Genomic DNA, 18,724 nt, shown 5'->3' with positions numbered 1-18,724 from the left:
CGGCTTGTATGGCACTGACGGGCAGATGGAGAAACACCCACGTCGCAGGCCAGGGGCTCAATGCTGACCCGTTTAGAGTGCACCTCACCAGGAGGCAATAATGAGCACGCAAGCGCTAGTGCAGCTAAACCTTTCCTGGGGCTCTCCCTAAGCCCCAAAAACGACTCCAAAAAAGGGTACGCACTGCCGAAAGCACCACAACACCACTACACCCCCGCTCACGGCTCCCGCCGCAGCCGCTGAGGGAGGCTTTGCGAGACAGCGCCATTTATAGCCGCGGCCGAAGAGAGTGACAGGCGGTCCAGCCAATGAGTGGCGCCATCCGCGCCGGCGCCCATTGGCTGCCCGCGGTGCCGGCGGGCGGGCGGGGCGGGGCTCCTCGCGCTCCATGGCGCTCGGGGCGGAGGGCGGTCGCCGGGGTTGGGCGCGCCGCTGACGCGGGGGGCGGGCGGGGAAGGGGAGCGAGAGCCCCGGCGGAGCCCGCACAGCCCCCGCGCCCCGCGGGTTCGCCGTGCCGGAGTGCCGCGCACAGGTGAGCATGGCAGCGGCGGCCAGCGCGTCCCGCTGCCCCTGCGCGCCCCTGCGGACCGCCTGCTCGGCTCCGGGGGGTCCGGGGACGGGCGGCTCTCCTCACCCTCCGGAGCGGCAGTACGGCGGGGGCGCTTCCCCTCCCCGCGGGTCTCTGCGGTGTCGCCGGAGGGAGGCTGGGGCCGTCCTGCTCCGCCATCTGCCCGCCCGCTCTCTGCGCTCCCGTGCACCTGCGTGGCGGTGCGGGGAGCGCCGGCCGCTCCTCCGCAGGACTTGCTGCCGCCCCTCTCCCTTCACCCGCTGCTCGGGGGTGCCCGCGGGGCTCCGGGGCAGAGCGGCGCTGCGCCCTCTCCCTCTCTTGCTAGGGTGCCTTGGGGATACCCCGCTTCCCACCCTTCCTCCTCCTCGCCGCGAGCTCGGATCGCAGGGGCGTTCGGCAGAGTTTGCAGTTTCCTGTGTCTGTTCCTTCCCCCGCAGCCTCGCCGCGATGCCCCGGGCGCCGCGCAGCTCCCCGGACCGGCGCTCTCCCTCCCCGCCTCCCTCCCTCTGTCCCCGTCAGCTCTCGCCCTCTGCCGCCCGGCAGAGCTGGCGGCTCCCGGTGCCCGTCACCCCCCCCCCCCCCCCCTCCCACCCCCCCGATTTTTCTCTTCCCGGACGAGATAGCTGCGACCGGGGCGGCGGGACCCCGGGGCAGGTTCTGACTAACTCGGGACGGTTTCTGCGGAGGCAGCCGATCCCTCTTGCCCGGGTTTGCGGGCTGCCCGGGCGGCGGCGGCCGGCTGCGCGCCGCGGGCTGCAGGGGAGCGTGTCAGTGGAAACACGGCGGAAAAGCCCCTGTTTAGCAGGTCCCCGCCGCCTTCGCCTTTTAGCTGCCGTTTCCTCACGGGCCGCTCTTCCGTGCCTTCAAAGAGCAACCTTTTCAGTGCGGCAGTGCCACCGCGGTAGGTGATTTCGCACCCTCCCGGCAGGAGGGGGTCTGGCTCATCCTCTCGGAAGTCTGGCGCGCTTCGTGCTGTGATCCCGCACCATCCAACCCTTCAGCAGCTATGTGAAGAGCCTTTGCAGGCGCGCTGGAGTGTTTTTATGGTTTGCGGTTGGGAATATGCTTTGTATGTGTTTCGGGAGTGTCTTGATACAAGCAGAAACTTCTTGGTTTGTTTAAGACGTGATTCAGTAGGGTTCTGCTCAGCATCGGAGAGGTGCTGGCACCTTCAGCACCCGTGGCCTTCAGCATTCAGTCGGGTCATCCCCTTCAGTCTTGCAGCGGGAAAGGTTCAGGTCATAATGGTGCAGGCGAATTTTGTAGGCTTCATCTGTCTAGTTATACCCTATCATACTGTCCTCTCAAACTGGATTGCCCCTCAGTTAAATTTGTTTAGATTCTGCTGTAAATTATTGAACAAACCTAAAGTGACCACCTGGGACTTAAATAATTTATGTTCAGCTACACATATGTTTTTACTGGTATAGCTATATGCATTTTCAAAAACTGGAATGTGTCTGGTTTATGTATGGCCTTGACGTACACAGTTTGATACAGTGAAATGCTTAAATAATCATCTAAGTACTGCTGAGCTGTAGCTGAGGTGCTGGTGCCTGTGCTAAGAGGAGTGGTTACTACACTCAGAGAAGGATGGAAACAGAACCAACCAACTCAAACTCATGATAATTATTGATTTGACACAATGTTGTGCATATTGATGGCTGGTTGAATCAAGTTGCTACTGTTCCTTTTACTTTTTTGAGGTTTCATATACCACAACGAGAGGCCCTGATTTTGTTGCAGCAGATGTAAAAATTACGCCTGCGTTTTCTGGAAAGGCAGACGGTTCACTTTCCTTGCATTATCAGATAATATTTCTACTCGCCTTGTTGCCCTCTCTTGTTTGCACGTTGGACCAGCTGCCATTTGCCCTCACTGGGATAATCCCTCTCGCTTGCAGTCTGGTCCTTTGTGCACACCTGAGCTGCTCCAGAGAGTTCTGACTGATGCTAAAATAATGGTGAAACTAGAAAACAGTTTAAGCATCCTTGCTTCAGAGACACTTCAGCTGAGTCAAACTGTTTGTCTTGGTATCCTAGTTGCTTATTCTGGTAGCTTGGGAATCCCATGAACTTCCTAAGTTCACATAGGTAGTCCTTATAAAACTTTGAGACTTGGGATCTTTGCCTCTCCTTACTATTAAAGTTCTTCAAGACTTTTATTATATAAATAATTATTATTGCCAATACTTCTGGCTTTTATTATGTCCATCTCCCATTCCGAGTGCTGGTAGTGATGGTATTTCCTGGCATTCTCTGCTCTCTGTGTCAGCTCTCTGTAGGTGTCTGAGTTGTCTTTATCTCATTGTATTGAACTTAGGTTTCTCATATCATAAGGTGTTTTGCAGTTCTTTCTATTCCAGTTCATTCTTTTGTTTCTCACTGAATTTTACCATCCACTGTGTCTACTTCCCATGTACTTGAATTTCTTTCCTTCCTCACGGGCACTGTGGGCATTCCGAGTTAATGTTTAAAGCCACAAACCTATCTGTGCGTGAAGTTCCTCAAAAAGAGCACGTTACTGGCATTATAGGTGACGTAGCTGTGGTCCAAATGTAAACACTTCCTGTAACATGGATGTTGTGACAGAGATTTGAACACAAGAGCGTGTTGTTGTGCAACGTTATTGTCTGCTTACATTCTTTTGTTAACGGTACTTGTTGGTTATGCCTTGTTTTGTGGGGCCTTTGGTAAAGGTAATATGTGCTGTGATATAAGCTTGGGAAGAATAGTTCAAATTTGACTGGAATCTCTTGGTACCATAATAATAAAAAGTGTTTTTTTTCCCCTGTTGTTCTGAATGCAGCAAGGCTAGAAGGTGGCAGAGACTGCTTCCAAAGAAAATGCAGAGCAAGTTATTTATTGCTGAGTAACATACTTGTATCAGATACAGATTATAGTGGGGAAAAAAACTTGGCAGTGTCTTGAAAGACTGTTGACTGCTGATGTTTGGCTACTCTAAAGATGATTTAATACTTTGAAAACCTCTCCTCTCTCTTTTAAAGTTGGTTTATGTATTGCCCTATCCTCTCTTTGTCTTGCTTAGGACAGTGCGATTACATGCTGGCTGTGTTTGGCAAGTTGATGAGTTTCTAATACCAGGATATGGAACCTTCCTGAGGGATAAAACTGAACTGTAGGTAACTTAGTTTTTATCTTTATGCCTGTGTGGTAGCGATAGAGAAGCGATATGGTCATACCATGGCTTTTTGGGGACTTCTGGGTTGGTGCCAGTTGGTATGTATTGAGCAGTCTCTGCATGTGGGACTGTAGTCTGTGCTTCAGTTGCAGCTGAGATAGGAAAAAAATGGTTGTGCATGGATCAAATCCTCTTTCACTGAGCAAAGATGAGCGACGTAGGTTTGCACACAGTGTTCAAAGCTCTGGTCCCTCAGCTCGCTGGAGGCGGTTCTGCTCCTGCAGTTGCATGAGACCTCAGTGATTTCACAGGGATTTTGTTAAAGTGAGGTCTTAGGAGTGGGGCCTTGAGTTACTGCATCCTGAAAGCAGCTTTTGTATCAGTTTGACACCTGCCAGGTGACACATGACCTTGCCTTGAGTTGAGGATAAAGTTGTAATGTTGGTGATGTGTGTGTTTGTCCTTCAGTGACCAAGTTCCTGTGAAATACAGCTCCCCCAGATGCAAACAGTCTTAGAAAAGGCACGCATTAATCTAACACATTCTATTCTTTGAGCCAAGACTGAGGCAGTGAGAGAGTGGTGCACATAAGACAGTGTATTTCGGTTCTTGCGGGACTCTTCTACGTGTTTTTGGCATAATCTGTTAAAATTTTGTTTCCTTTAAACAGGACTAGAAGAATAAAGAGAAGTTGGATTGATGAGAACTATAAGAAAGCATACAACAGTTTGGAATGGATTGATTTATGATACATCTGATACATGAGAGCTACATTTTGTGTCGCTGTTGTCCAGCTGCTGCTGGAGCACTTCAGCTGATTTCATTGCAGCAAGCCCAACAGATAGGTCCTCATCACTAACAGAACATATAGTGTGATGCTGAAATGAGATGAGGCTCCGAAATGGAACTGTGGCCACCGTGTTAGTTTTCATCACTACTTTCCTCAGTTTGTCCTGGTATACTGCATGGCAAAATGGGAAAGGTAAGGAAAAAGCTCCTAAACCTAATTGCCTTCACGTGGCTGCATTTCTGTGTGCTGCTGCTGTATGTTAGCAATCTGTAAATTGCTTGTTGACTAGCTCTGCTACAGAAGGTGATGCCTTGGTGAGAAATAAACACCTGCTAATAAGTTCAGGAAAATTAACTTTGAGTAGTTAAAAAGGGAAAAAAAAAATATACTGAACAAAAACAAATGCTGCTCTTGGAGGAATGGGTTGGTCAAGGCTGAGGAGCTGTGGTTCAATTTTATTATTTTTTTGTTTCCTGGTTTATGGTTGTTGGAGAAACATATGCTTGTTTTTGGTTGGTGGTTTATTTATCTTTTTTTTGTGTGTAACATATGGCCAATGGACCCAACTAGAGAATGTTATTTTTGGTGCTGCTTTCTGCCTTCCCTGGTGATTTACTGATGGCAATGGCAAACTGCCAATCAACACTGTTGAAAGACTTTTCATGCTGTCTTTGAAAAAATTTAAAATACTTGTTGTTAAAGTACCATGTAAGAAGTTAAATAAAATTATCAAATTGACTAGGTAAGAGGAAATGCATCTTTTAAAGTAACATGAGCAATTTTATAAAATACTTAAGTAACTGGTTTGTGTAATAGACTTTTACCTGTTCATATATCTTTGATCTTACTGCACTCCCTGTGAACCTTGAAAAATTCAGTTTTTCTGAGGGTTGGGATTGTTTATGAAAGTAAGCTGATTTGGTTTTGTCCTTCAGTAAAGCAAATAAACTTGTTCAGCAGTGTTTTCTAGAAGAAGGGTTTTTTTCTTTTTATTTTATAAACATCTGGTCTCTTGAGAAATAGTAGACTAAGTCCTTCAAAGATCAAGTAATTTTAAAACTAATTTTATCTTCAATGATTGTTTGTTCTGATTGTTTTACAGAAAATATTATTTTCAATTGTGCCTCAGGTCCAATTAGAGGAAGCTGATGTTTTCCAGCAATACTGGAAGGCCAACTTGTTACTCTTATTTAAGTACAATAGAAGCAGATGAGTTTTGTGGCATGCTGAATTTTTTTCCATTGGGCACTTGTAGAAGAAGCAGATGCTTTGTGGTGTGATCTCTGCTGTAGCAGTTGGTTGGTAGGCTACCCTTCTGAATGCAAGCAGCAGGAAAAATGTCAGGTTCTCAAGGTTATGATAATATTTTTTAATTAGACAACAAAAGCATAGTGTGCCTAAGACAAGAAAAGGGTGTCTGAATAGCACTGGAAGTAGTACTTTCTTCACTTTGACTAATAAAAAATTCAATAGTTGCATTTTTGCTAATTTCCTCCTTAAGAGCCGTGTGAGAATTTTTCTTTCACTTCAGCAAAGACCTGTATCTGTTAAATTCTTTCAAATTTTTTTTTTCTTTCTTACCTGATATATGGCTTACCAGTCTTACTCTCTTTTGTCAAAGCAGGACACAAAGAAAAATCTCTACTAAATTAACAAAAACCTGTAATTTTGAGAGTGTAAGATATATGGCACTCTGCAAGAATTAAAGCTTTTGTTAGTTAGACTGCTCTGGGTTTTTTTATACTTTTGTTTTCCATCTGATTGCTTAGAATCAATACTTCCTTAATGCTGGTGTAAAAGTTCTGCTTTTATCTTCTTCAAGATCTTGCTGTCAAGCATTAAGATGATAATTTGTGAAATAACAATCAGTGTAACAAGACATCAGTAATGTGTTAGTTAATCATAAATCCCAGTTATGGAACTAAAGTCTAAATAATATTGTTCAAAGGAGGTTTATACATGGAAGATTTTTAAAAATTTTTTCACAGGTTATTCAAAATCAAAACAGATTTGAGTTAATTCAGTATTACATTTTCTATCAATGCACAGTGGAAAGGTTTCAGAAAGTGATGATGAATATTTGCTAAAGTTTTTTCTCCCAGTTCAATGTAATTTTGTAGCCTTGTAGGATGGTATTTGAATTCATTGATAGCGTTTTCATTACAGATTTTCAAGTGACAAAGTTAGAAGCAGACATAGCTTGCTTTTCCCTAATATCTAAAAGGCTGTGCAGTGTGACATTGTTTGATCATGGTTTTTTGTTTTTAATTACGTTTAGATTCCTGTAGGTGTTTGCTAATCTTTGGACAGCAAATTAAATCTCCAGTTATAGAGTTTTGCACTTTCTTAAAAAACAGCCCTTCTCAAATTGCTCAATGATAACTAAAACAAATCCTGATTTTTAAAGCAGAAACGTAATGCTTTAACTACCCTAATCAGTTTTCAAGTGATTAATTTTAATTTAGAAACTAAGATCTTGTATAATTGTTACCTAAAATGCAGCATCATTTGTAGAATACCAATTAGGTTGGGATGATATGATATTTTTGTAGCTCATACCTTCCTGGAGTAAATATATGTAGTCTTAATCTATGCAGGATAGGATTTAGACACTTCTAAGCGATAGAGGCTTTGATATTACTTTGGCACAGAGATTTGTCTCCACATAACAATGTTTTACAAACCTTATGATATGCTGAGAAGTTATCAGGAGCTGAAGGAAATATTCTGTTTCAAGTGCCATTGCTGGAAAGAGCATGGCTGTATCTTACCCAGAGGTTTGATTATGTGAATAAAATTTCACAAGGCATATATTGCTATGAAATGGCCAATTATATGATTTTGCTTTTTAAATAGCTGTGTTTGAAGAAGGTTGACTGAAATATCTTTGGTCATTGGAGAGAGTCTTCAAAATTAGTCCAAGATCTTTGCTGGTTTCTGGACTTCATGCAATGTGTAGAAGCACTGGTGCTGTAAGGAAGCAGTACAAGCCCTGAGTGCACCTGGGAAAGACCTCCCTGGGGGATTCTTGCAGATCAATTGAAAGACCACTTTCTATTGTTTAAAATGTGCTATGGTTAGCATGAATGAGGTACATGTTGGAAGTGGAATATTAAAAAATGCTGATTGCTGTGATGCGCAGAAGAAACGCTTTTAAAGCATCTGCAGTCACTTCACATTCAGTTAGTTCGGTGTAAGATGTCCTTGAGTTCCTCCTACAACCCAGCTCTTACGCAAGGAATAACTTTATGCTAAATACCATCTCTTCTGACTGAGTCGTGTTTTCTGGTACTACTGACCTACTCAGGGTCACTGGTCTTCACCACCTCCTTTGTGAGCTCTAGAAATGCAGTGGGTTTTTTACCCTAAAGGCACTTCTCTTAAGAAGATCTAACCAGTACAGAGCAGTACTGCATACCTATTAGACCAGTCACAAAATTTACATCAAAGCAGTTGTATGCTGTGTAAAGTGTAGTCTTGATGCTTTGTTCTTTAATGTGACTATTGGTCTGAGTACATAATGTTCCAGGAAGAGCCCTGTGCTCCATAATGCTAAAGAACCTTCCCTTCTTGGCTCAATAAACATCCTGATGGCTGTGGAAATTGGGAAGGAAGGTAAATAACTATTGAGTTAGTGTAGGCACGGTAGAATGGAATTAAAGTATTTTTTCATTTAAAGTATGTGACTTTCAGTCTTGGTCAAAGACAGTTGTTGGCAGTGTCTTGCACCACTTCTAGGAGATGTTTGGCTACTTGAAGTGTTGAGAACAGGTATTGCAATATGTATTGTGAGAATCTGATGCAATTTAGGCCCTCAGAATTGGCTAAACTATGTAGTTTTCACTGCACTCTGAAACCATTAGTGTGTTTCATCATTATTTAATGATGAAGAATTAGTTAAAGAGCTTCTGGTTTTCAATTCATCCGAGGGTGTTGTCATAACTGCAGGATTTCCTCACTACATGGGGATGGTGCACCAATTTGGTGCACCAATACAAATTCCCCTGTGAAGACCTCCAGGAGAACTTCTGAGATATTTATCTAGGTTCCTGGTTCACTAAACATTCACTCATGCTTAAGTTATGAAGGTTCAACATGTTTGCTTTTATGGATGAAGTTTTCTCTCATTTGGAGAAAATGGCCTGGGCTTTGTAATAAAAATGACATCTTCTCTCTCCTCTGTCTGTTTTCATAAAATTAGAATTGGCGTGGTGGTTCTCAGCCATGATAATCGTAAGTGTTCAAAAACATCTAAACTTAGCCAGGATAACAAAACCTAACTGAGGCTAAAACAAAAATCCTCAGCCAGTGGTGGCTAATTTTGGAGTGAGAAGCAGGAATATTTATCCCCAGAGGAAGAAGAGTCCCTGCAGGAAGAGCCACAGAGGAAACAAGGCAAAGAGGACAGAATCTTTATCTGTCTATCTATCTATCTATCTGTCTATCTGTTTTCCCCCTTGGCAGTTGTTATTAAATATTCTCATTAGGAAAAGGTGAGAAATCTGAGAGATACATGTATTTTGCATCTATAACCCACCTTAGTTTCTACATGGATCCTAAGAGAAGCTGTTATGCAGATGAATACTGCTACAGCCTTTTGACTGCATGTTCTGACTTTCAGAATTGGACATTCATTTCCCACTGATGTGTGAGTTAAGACCTACCAACCAAAAATGTTAAATGGGCTACAAACTGGGAGGAGTGAAGGCAGGGGAAGGGATGGTTTGGGGTGATAAAGTGGAAAGTGGTTATAGCAATTTATGCCAGTTCGGAGAAGAGGGGGCCGTTTCATTTCTGTTAAATAGAAGGGAAATGTTGGTTTCCTTTAGAAATTCTGTTGCAGATCTTCCAGGAGCTGAAATTAAAGGAAATAAGAGTTTCCTTTTTAACACCAGCACATGAATATTGTTCTTTTCTTAATCTAAAATACACTTTAAGCTTGTTTTCAGCAAGAAATTGGCCTACAGCTTACTGATACTAAAAATAGTAGAATTTCATTGAACTAATCAGGAATGTGGGTTTGGTTTGGTTGCTGAGAGTCCTGTGCAGGTAGTGAACACCCTGTACCAGATGAATAATACAGAAGAGCTGTATAGCTGTTCAGGTGAGACCGTGTTCAGGTCTGCAGCATCTTTGTGTCTGTCTTATGACTGCTGCAGAACTCCTCTGGCACCAGTGATTTTTGGAGAACTGCAGTGAAAAGGATTGCTACCAAAGAGATTTTGCAGTACTGCCTTGTTCCTTGCATTTTTTGTAACCTGCTAGTTAGGTTAGCTCATCTGTTTATGGGATTATAAAACTTTGGTTGCTACCAGAGTATTTAATGGGATCTGGCTTAGCCAACATCTTGAGATACTGCTCTTGATCACAGCCTAGTGTTAGAGTTGGGGAAAGCCCATAATTCTGCTCAGTGTAGCTTCTCATTATTGTTCTTCAGGCTGAGTCTTCGTGCTTCCATGAGATATCCCATCTTGCCAAATAAAGAATGTCTGCTTCCTATTGCTACGTTAGTGTTAAGGATTTTTATTTTTACTAATTTTTGATAACAGCTCCTCCAAAATACTGGTTGCTGCTCACATCCAGAGACTATCGAGACTATCATGGGTGTAATTTAGCCAAACCAGGAAAGGCAGTTGCATCTAACACAGCTGATCATACCTTACTATAACATTTTTAAGTGAGTAAAAGGAGCTTTGCAAAGATCTATTCTTTTTTTGGTGATAGTTGATATTTTTCCTAGTGAATCTAGATGATTAGAGGCAGAGAATTTTTACTGAATTTTCAAACAGTACCATGATGGGAGGAGTAACAAACATAGACAAAGATTGACATTTAAAATTGATTAGGCAAATTGGAGACAGAGTCAGGAAGTGGAGTGAATGGTGAGTTGAAGGTAGGTGAAAGTCAAAATATGGGATGCATTAAAGAAAAAGAAAATCAAATAAGTACATGAAGAGTTGGGAAGAAATTTGATTAGTATTATAGGTAGTAATGACTGTCATATGCAACATGTGACTCATCGCATTATTGCAGAAAACAATAGAAGTTGAGCAAAAAAAAGAGGTTTAAGGAAGTATGTATGACAACTACTGCTCCAGCAAGACACAGGAAGTTGTCTTTTTTGTTCTGCTTCGTACTGTGTCTGCTTTGGGATGGTGCACTGGAAGGAAAATAGATTCTTTAGATAGGGTTCAAAGAAGCAACAAGTGATCAAAGATCCAGAAAGTCTGCCCTGTAAGGGAAGGGTCGGTGTCTTGACATTCCTTACCTTAAAGGAGAAGTGTGAGGAGAGAGACAGGAAGATAATTTTCAAATATTTTAAAAGTTCTTACCAAGAATTTTTCGTCAAAAAGAGAAAGAAAAAAAAAAAAGACATGATCTGTTGTTACTATTGTTAGTGGCCGTAGTGAAGAACAGGATCTAAGGGTCTGAAATTGAATGGGAGAGGAAGGTTCAATAGTGGACAGTTTTTCTAATGGCAGTTTCAAGAGTAGTTAAACCAGCAATGACAGGTAAATGATACTATAATTGGTACCAATAGAGATTTGGACTAGCACAGGAAGAATGAGTTATGCTGATTTTTAAAGTCAATATGGCACTTCCAAAATAAATCTTAGCTAGGGAAAACCTACAACTGGTAGGAATGCTCCAGCTTTGAAGTAACAATTGTGGTGAAATTCGTTATGAACAGGGCATTGGGCTAGATGACCCCCAGAAGTCCCTTCTAACCTAAATTGTATTAGCTATTCTTGACATTTGCCAGGTTTATCTCTCCTTGTGCCAAGAGCAACATGACAGGGTATTTCATTACTAAATAATATTGATGTTTGCATGAGATATGTGAGAGTTGCCCTTTCTTATCATATGATTTGATCCCTTAAAATACAGAAAATATTTACTTATTTGCTTGTATTTAGCAGATTCCCTTATCTGTTTTTAGTCTCTTGCTGTTATTAACAATAAACAACCACTTCTATAGTTAGGAGCCATGAACATACTGTGTTAGAAAAAAATTTAAAAATTACTTACTTTTATTTTCAAGTAAGTTTTTTTTTTTCCTTTTTTTTTTTCCCCCCTCACTCTCACAGTATCTTACTCAGTAACCTTTTTCCTGCTGTGTAATTATGACTTTATTTGCTGCTGGCATAGCAAAAGAGTTTTTTTCATTATTTATACAATCTTTAGGACTAGAATCCTGAAAGTTGTTTCTTTTTAAGATGAGACACTGGTAAGTCTATAATTTAGTTTTGTTTATAATGCACTGTATTTTGTTTTCCTGAGCATGGCAGAAACTGAATAGAAAGCAGTTTCCTTGCTTGCAGTGCAAGGCTTTATTCCAGCTAGTCTCTGCCTAAAAAGCAATTACTCTGCAGTATTTTAGAGCTGTACTTCCAGCTGTTTTTCTGGTTGTCTCCTCCGCTTTCATGCAGCTTTCTGCCTATTGCTGTGGATGCTTCCCACAGCTGTGCCACCCATCTATCTAACTGTAAACAACAGAACCTCTCTTTTTTTGCTTGTGACAGTATATAATTTTACTATATAATGCTCAAAAATAATTTAAGAGTTTTCAGTGCCTATCAAGAATAAATTTTGCTATAGTCACCTGCAGATACGTTGTGACCTTACATATTAATGCCATGGATGTGTAAGTTTGCTCAGACAGTTCAGAGGTGTGCTGGACTAAATCTTTTTTTCCATTACAAATTACTAGCGAAGTACTTGTGCCAATATACAGCCCTCCTACTTGGTTGCACAGCCTCTGAAGACAAACTGTAGACAAACTATTAGAGGGAGATTTGAATAAAAATATGTGATGGGATTACATCTGACTTACATGGTTGTTGTTAATTTGCAGTAATGTGTGAGCATGATGAAGCTTTGATCCTGAGTTGCTTGCAAGGAGGACAAGTTAGAAAGAATATGTTCTCAGAAACAGTTTATTCAACACAGTTGTCAAGGCACAAAGAAACAAGGAGTGTCAGCAACCTCAACCCACTAGCGTGTGTGGAAACAATAGCCAGACTTCCGCAATGACTGGAGTTTTTGTGCCCAGGCTATTAAGAAATTCTGAAAGTTTCAGCTCTTAAAATAGCAGTTTAATTTTGAGACTGTAGCACTCCTCTGACTAGTTTTTTTTGCTAGATGATTTTTCTTCTAATGTTAAACATTTGACTGTAGGACAATCATTGCTAATCTTTTTATAGTTTAGGAAACTGAGTTTTCTTGCTGTAGTTCCTGCCTTGTGTGTTTATGTTTATTTCTGAGATGAGGGAAAGGAATGGTTTAAAGTAAGAGCATCTTAATTTACATGTACAGAGACTCACTGAGTTACTGACAGTTCTGTAGTAGAAACAAATAATGATAAAGTGTTTGGAAGCTTTCAGGTTGTCAGAAGCAGTTGCTTTTCCTGTGTTTTACTGTGTTCTATTTTGCTACATGCTTTGTTTCCTTGCCACATTGGACTCTAAGTTAATTATACTGAGATTATTCAGCATCTTAACCCTCAAAAATCTTAAGCCCTGAATGTTCAAGAGTATGTGGGCAGATTAATGTGATAATTCTTGGACATGTTTGAGACACATACACATGGGTTTTCCTGGACTAAGACTTCACTTTCCTCATGAAAATTTTGCCTGGGCAAAAATTCCTTCAGGTGCCAAGTCTGCAGCCTGGATGAGTGTGTGCTGCTGTACAGGCATCCTGTTGCTGATGAGATTACTGCATGACCAGAAGTTCCAATTGTGTGCACACAGATTAAGTGTGCACAGTAAGTGACACCTTTGGGAAGTTTTCTGTAAGTGCATATTTGTGATAAGTAGTTGCTGAGCAATTATACAACAGTGCTCAAGTCCATGTGCATTTGGGATGTCTGAGAGGGGTCAGCCACTCCGTTACTGCAAAGTTGGCTGGTGTGTGTGCTGTGAGTCACATTCTGGAGGATGTGCAGAGGTGCATGGTATTGTAGAGTTTGTTTGTGTGGAAGCATCAGGGTTAAACGTTTTTGCTTTGCACAAAGATTGTTTGTGCTCTCTGTTGATGAGAGAGGCTCTGGAAGAAATAGGGGAGACTTTTCTGGAATTCACGTGTGTACACATGTGCTGGTAGAATAACTGCTTTCTCATAGATAGGTTTGACTCCCACAGGTGAGGGCTTATTTTCCCTTGTTCTCCTCCTCCACATTGCTTTACTCGAAAGGCAAGTGTATAGAATGCAATTTTATATTGCACAAAGACCCTGAAAAAGGGACTTAACTCTGTATCTGTAGTATGTTGCTTTAGACCTAAATGTAATTAACTCAGTTTGAAGAAAGAGTTTAACTGGGAACGAGCTGTAACTAAGTGGAAGACGTGTCTTGTGTGTTGGGGATCAAACAATTAGTTGAATTGGATTTTGTGGTATTTTAGCTGTGTGTTGATTAAAGTGATCAAATGCTTGAATTGGGTGAAGCTGAGAATTTTTCTTATGCAGGACAAAAATTGATGTTAGAGCATTCCCAGAATGTTTGTATGTTACTGTAGTAAAGGCTTTAAGTGCAGTCATAAGATAACCTAATGTCTTGGATGATGAATGCTTTTTTCAGAAACTGCATTTAAAACATGCTGCTGTATCCTCTTTTTTCCCTCAGTTACTCCTTCATAATACTGTTCTAGTCTGGCTTGGTTCAAATTTACTGCAGAATACAAATTAATGTTGTATTCCTTTGAGTTTGGAGGAATACTCTGTGCTGCCGCTGCTCACGTTCCACTAACTGCATGGGAGCAGAGCTACTGCAGCACTGCTGCTGCTGGGGGTGAAAGGCAGGTGCTGTTCAGGGGTACATGTTCTGTTATGTTTGGGAACACATACATGGGAAATAGCATTAGGACTTGTGTGTGCTTGGTCTGAATGCTGGTTTGGAGGGCTGGGGCAGAGGAACAGAGGGTCTTGGGGTGTGGAATAGAGTCTTGGGAAAGAGCAGGGGTTGCTCTGACAGAACCTTCTGTAAGTGAGGAGGGGTAGAAACTGCTGTAGGAAATCAAATCTGTGAAGCTTTTGTGGATGCAGTACCTGTATTTTGGTTTGGATCTATCCCGCCCATCTCATAGTCTTGGTGCTCTCTAGGCACACAAACTCACCAGAGTGCCAGGTGAGACAGATGGCTTATTTAAAACTCGGGCATTTCCATGTGAATTGTATGCCTTAGGTTTGGATTTTTTATCATGCTACTGGTTTAATCTTTCAAAGTGTAAGACAAACTTGTGATTGTGTTCATAGTCATATTTTTGTAGTTGGTAATTTTTAAAATTAGTGGAGAATAGTTCCCTGAGCCTGGCAAGAATCTGTGCTTCAGCTTTTTGCTTTTATCTGTTTCTGTTGTGGTGGTACGTCCTAACTTTTTGTCCATGCTGTTGTTATTGTTAAATCTGCCATAGAAGAAAAACACATTAGAGGCTGCTTGGCTTTGTTATTTATTGAGACATTGTAGATGCATTTTTCAAATGGAAGTTAGATGTAGGAGTCTGTTGTTAGGTTGGGTTGTTATACTAAAAGGGAGTGTTGCCATTTGTGTTGTTTAGGTGGAACTGCAGAATGTGTGACTGATGCAGTTGACTCTACTGTTCATTCTCAAAAAAAAAAAGCTTTACAGAAAATTGATTTATATCCCACAATAATGGTATGAAAGTAACAGGGCACTTAATAAAAACTTCTATGGCTTTATTGACTTGTGTCTTTCAAAATTAAAAACTGGATTTTCCATCCGATTTTGGCAATGCAAAATTTTTTGGGAACAAATCTTCAGCAAAACACAAAGTCTTTCCTGTAAGGAAGGGAAAATAAAAACTTTTTTTCAGTTAATCTTTATTAAGATGATGCTTCTTGGATCTCTCCTTCTATGGGAGTAGCTACTACATTATGCTAATTCTTCTACAAACTTCTTGTTTCCTTGTTGCAGAAAGGATCAATATGAAAACTATAATTTTATTCAGAAATATTAACCCATTGGCAATACAGATGGTACCATATTTCTCCGTGTTGTAGCATCACAGTGTTCAGTAATACTGATGAAGAGTACTGTAGTGGAAAAATAACTTAAAATATGTACAGTAAATTCACGAATACAAGCCGCACTGAGTATAAGCCGCATCTCTGGGTGTTGGAAAATATTTCGGTTTTTGTCCATAAATAAGCCACACTTGAATATAAGCCGCTCTGTCGTTCGCAGCGAGGACCCGCATGCAACAAAGTTGCCAAATACTAACAGAACTGCGGCATGGCGGGGGGTTTACTGGCTCAACTAAGGCTGTGCAGGCTCGGCCCGCTAGGGGCTGCTGATGGGGCCAGGTGGCCCAGCCCGGCACTGCCACTCGGGGCTGGCCGCCGCCTCTGGGTTCGCTCACCCTGGCCCCGCTCCCACCGTGGCGCCGGCCGGGCACGGAGAGAGCGCCCCGCTCACGCCGCGGCGGTGGAGGGGGGGGGCAGAGCACCCCCCCCTCCTCCCCGGGCCGCGGCAATGGTGGCGCGCCCCCCCCCCACGTCCTCCCCGAGCCGCGGCAATGATGGCGCAGGGCCCCCGTTGGCTCCCCGGGCCGTGGCAATGGTGGCACAGGGCCCCCGTCAGCTCCCCGAGCCGCGGCAATGGCGGTGCGCCCCCCCCCCCCCCCCCCCCGCCCTCGGGCCGCGGCAATGGCGGCACACCCCTCCCCCGTCCTCCCCAGGGCTGCGGCAGAGGAGGAAAGAGAGCTCTCCCGCCTCTCTCCCCGCCCCCCGTGCTGCCTGCAGGGAGCCAGAGCAACACAATAACACTGTAACAATCGCGGAATGCCGGCTTTTACTGGCAGGTGCTTGGCTCGGCGCCCTGGCTGGCACGTCTGGGGTTGTAAATGTCTGAAAATTATTCACATATTAGCCACCCCCGACTATTAGCCGCACTTCCGGGTTTCCACCAAAATTTTTGTCAAATTGCTGCGGCTTGTATTCGTGAAATTACTGTAATTAGCACAGTGATTTGGAAAATTTAAACCAAAATACCAATTTTCTGCAATATTTTGGAGACTTGTCACCAAAAACATTTAAAATTTCACCTTCTCATACCTTGTGGCACACACATTTTAATGGCTTTGGTCAAGTCTAACTAGGAGCTCAGTAGTGCCTTCTCTAACCTTGTGTAAACATCTTTGTTACTCTTTCAAGACCATCCTTTTCCTGTTTATGAGGCAATTGAGGTTAGCTCAATTGATTGGAGCATGGTACCAACAATACCCCATCCATCCTGGCCTTAAACATTTCCTGAGATGGGGCACCCACAGCTTCTGTAGGCCACTTGTTCCAGTGCTTCACACCCTCATAGTAAAGCATTTCTACCTTGCATCTAATCTAAATCTACCTTTTTCAGTTTGAGGCCAGTTCAGTAGGTTAGAAAAAGTTGTATGCAGAGAAATATTTTTCCTTAAAATAAAAAAAACAAACAAAAAAAACAACAACATAAAGTAACTCCCCAGGAATTTAAGACCACTAGATAGCGTTATCTTAATATAGATATATGTGCTTGTTTATAGAAGGTAGCTGAAAGTATTATTGTCTGAGATCTGAGGAGAAACATGAGGTGTCACAGATGACTTGTAGTCAAACTGACTCTAAGAGCTCAGATTACCTAAAGGGTAATTACATTTGTTTACATGATCAGCAAATCTGTAAGTACTTCAGGTGAAAGGGTTGTTCCTTGTGCTCTTTTAACAGATGTGAAAGAAATGTGTTATGTCAAGGTTAGGTTTTGTTGTTGTTTTTAATGTTGAAATTATGATACCACACAGAGATACTGATTATAAAGCCACATGCTGCTCAGATCAGATCAATGGTTGACTTCTTTGATATGTCCTGTTAGGAATGAGTGTAATTAGCTGCTATGTGGTTTTCAGAACATACTCTTGTTCATTGGTAGCAATCAAATGTATGTATTATACATACGCATAAACTAAATCATGGAAGCAAACATAATAAATGAATGCAACATGTATGCTTAATGGACATGTTTCTGCAGAAATGTAGAAAGGAGTATTTTATTTTAGGATGTTAAAAAAGCAAGATGATTGCTTTCATTCACGTATTATGTTCAGTCCTTCAGTGTTGCCAAGAATGCAGGCCAGCTATTGACCTGTGCTGTATCTTAAGTGTTTTTCAGTTTCATGATTGTAATGTTTGCTTAAACTGGAGCTTTGTGCTTGCTTGAGCAGTATAGTTACACGCTTGCTTTTTATTTGGCAGTTAGTTTGAAAAAATAATTGTGACATAATGATCTTTGTAAAAGCTGTCACTGTAAATTGTATTTTCGAGGTAATACTGTGATGTTTTTGAAGGTTTCCTAGTTTCTTTTGCATTGCTGTACACTTTAAATCTTGTGCAAGACGTGTCGGAAATGTCAGAGTGGGGTGTTTTAGTGACAATTACTTGAAGGTAATTATTTTTCACTGTAAAGAGTTACTGTCCAGGTTACATGAATTCAATGCTTTGTATACTCAGTTGAGCTTTTCTTTTATCAGTTTCTTAAATTGGACTCTTAATGCAATGAATGTCTACAACAGAAGTTGCAATAATTTTCATTGTTCTGCTTTGCTCTTTGAGAATAGAATCTATGAAACTTTTTTATCTCTCAGTGTTTCTGCTCAGGGATAGAGATGTGTTAAATACTGATTGCTTATTGTGGGACAGATTTAGCATATGATTTCAGTGGTGTTCTTATATCACTTTCCCCTTAGAGAAGAAATACCGGTAGAGGTGACTACTTCTTAACACTGGGAATAAAATAAGAACCAAGTAGCTGGAACCTAAAAAGCCCTGAGGTTTATATTCATCCTTAGAATATTGGGCAGTGTTGTTTACTAGTCATAGAAGTGTAAATCTTAGTAAAGTTAGTGGTCAGATCAGGACAAATAATTTGCAAATGTGCAATTGTGCAATTATCTCTTCTCTTTTTTTGAGTTTTTTGGGCTTTTTTTGGGGGGTGGTTATTTTTAGTTTTTCTGTTTGGTTTTGTTTTATTGAGTTTTTTGGGAGGAGTTTTTTGGAGGTTGGTTTGATTCTTTTGTTGGTTGGTTGGGGTTTTTAATAAAATTTTTGTTATTTGTTTTCTTGTCTTTTCCCCATCACTGTAGCTTGCTGTTCTCTGCTTTAAAAGATGACTTTCAGCTCAAGCACAGCCAATAATTCTTCTCAAACAAATCATGTGTTTAATTATCCTTATTGTCTGA

The 18,724-nt window shown here is 41.8% G+C and overlaps 1 protein-coding gene across 3 annotated transcripts in view; it reads left to right on the top strand.

Annotated features, from left to right (window-relative positions):
- Positions 1–445: 445 nt before the first annotated feature.
- Positions 446–18,724, top strand: part of MGAT4A (alpha-1,3-mannosyl-glycoprotein 4-beta-N-acetylglucosaminyltransferase A) — a 78,147-nt gene continuing 59,868 nt past the window's right edge. Inside the window, exons 1-3 of one of the 3 annotated variants that reach the window (XM_033053623.2) lie at positions 446–532; positions 3,617–3,706; positions 4,380–4,691. In XM_033053623.2, the coding sequence (XP_032909514.1) occupies positions 4,598–4,691 (94 nt within the window). In that variant the 5' untranslated portion in view covers positions 446–532; positions 3,617–3,706; positions 4,380–4,597. Of the gene's footprint in view, positions 533–3,616; positions 3,711–4,379; positions 4,692–18,724 lie in introns of all 3 variants that reach the window. The other 2 variants (XM_033053624.2, XM_033053626.2) reach the window with 2 other exon arrangements.

The sequence above is a fragment of the Catharus ustulatus genome, chromosome 2 (assembly GCF_009819885.2).
Source record: "Catharus ustulatus isolate bCatUst1 chromosome 2, bCatUst1.pri.v2, whole genome shotgun sequence".
Classification (NCBI taxonomy): Eukaryota; Metazoa; Chordata; class Aves; order Passeriformes; family Turdidae; genus Catharus; species Catharus ustulatus.
This window is presented reverse-complemented; position numbering and strand designations above follow the sequence as displayed.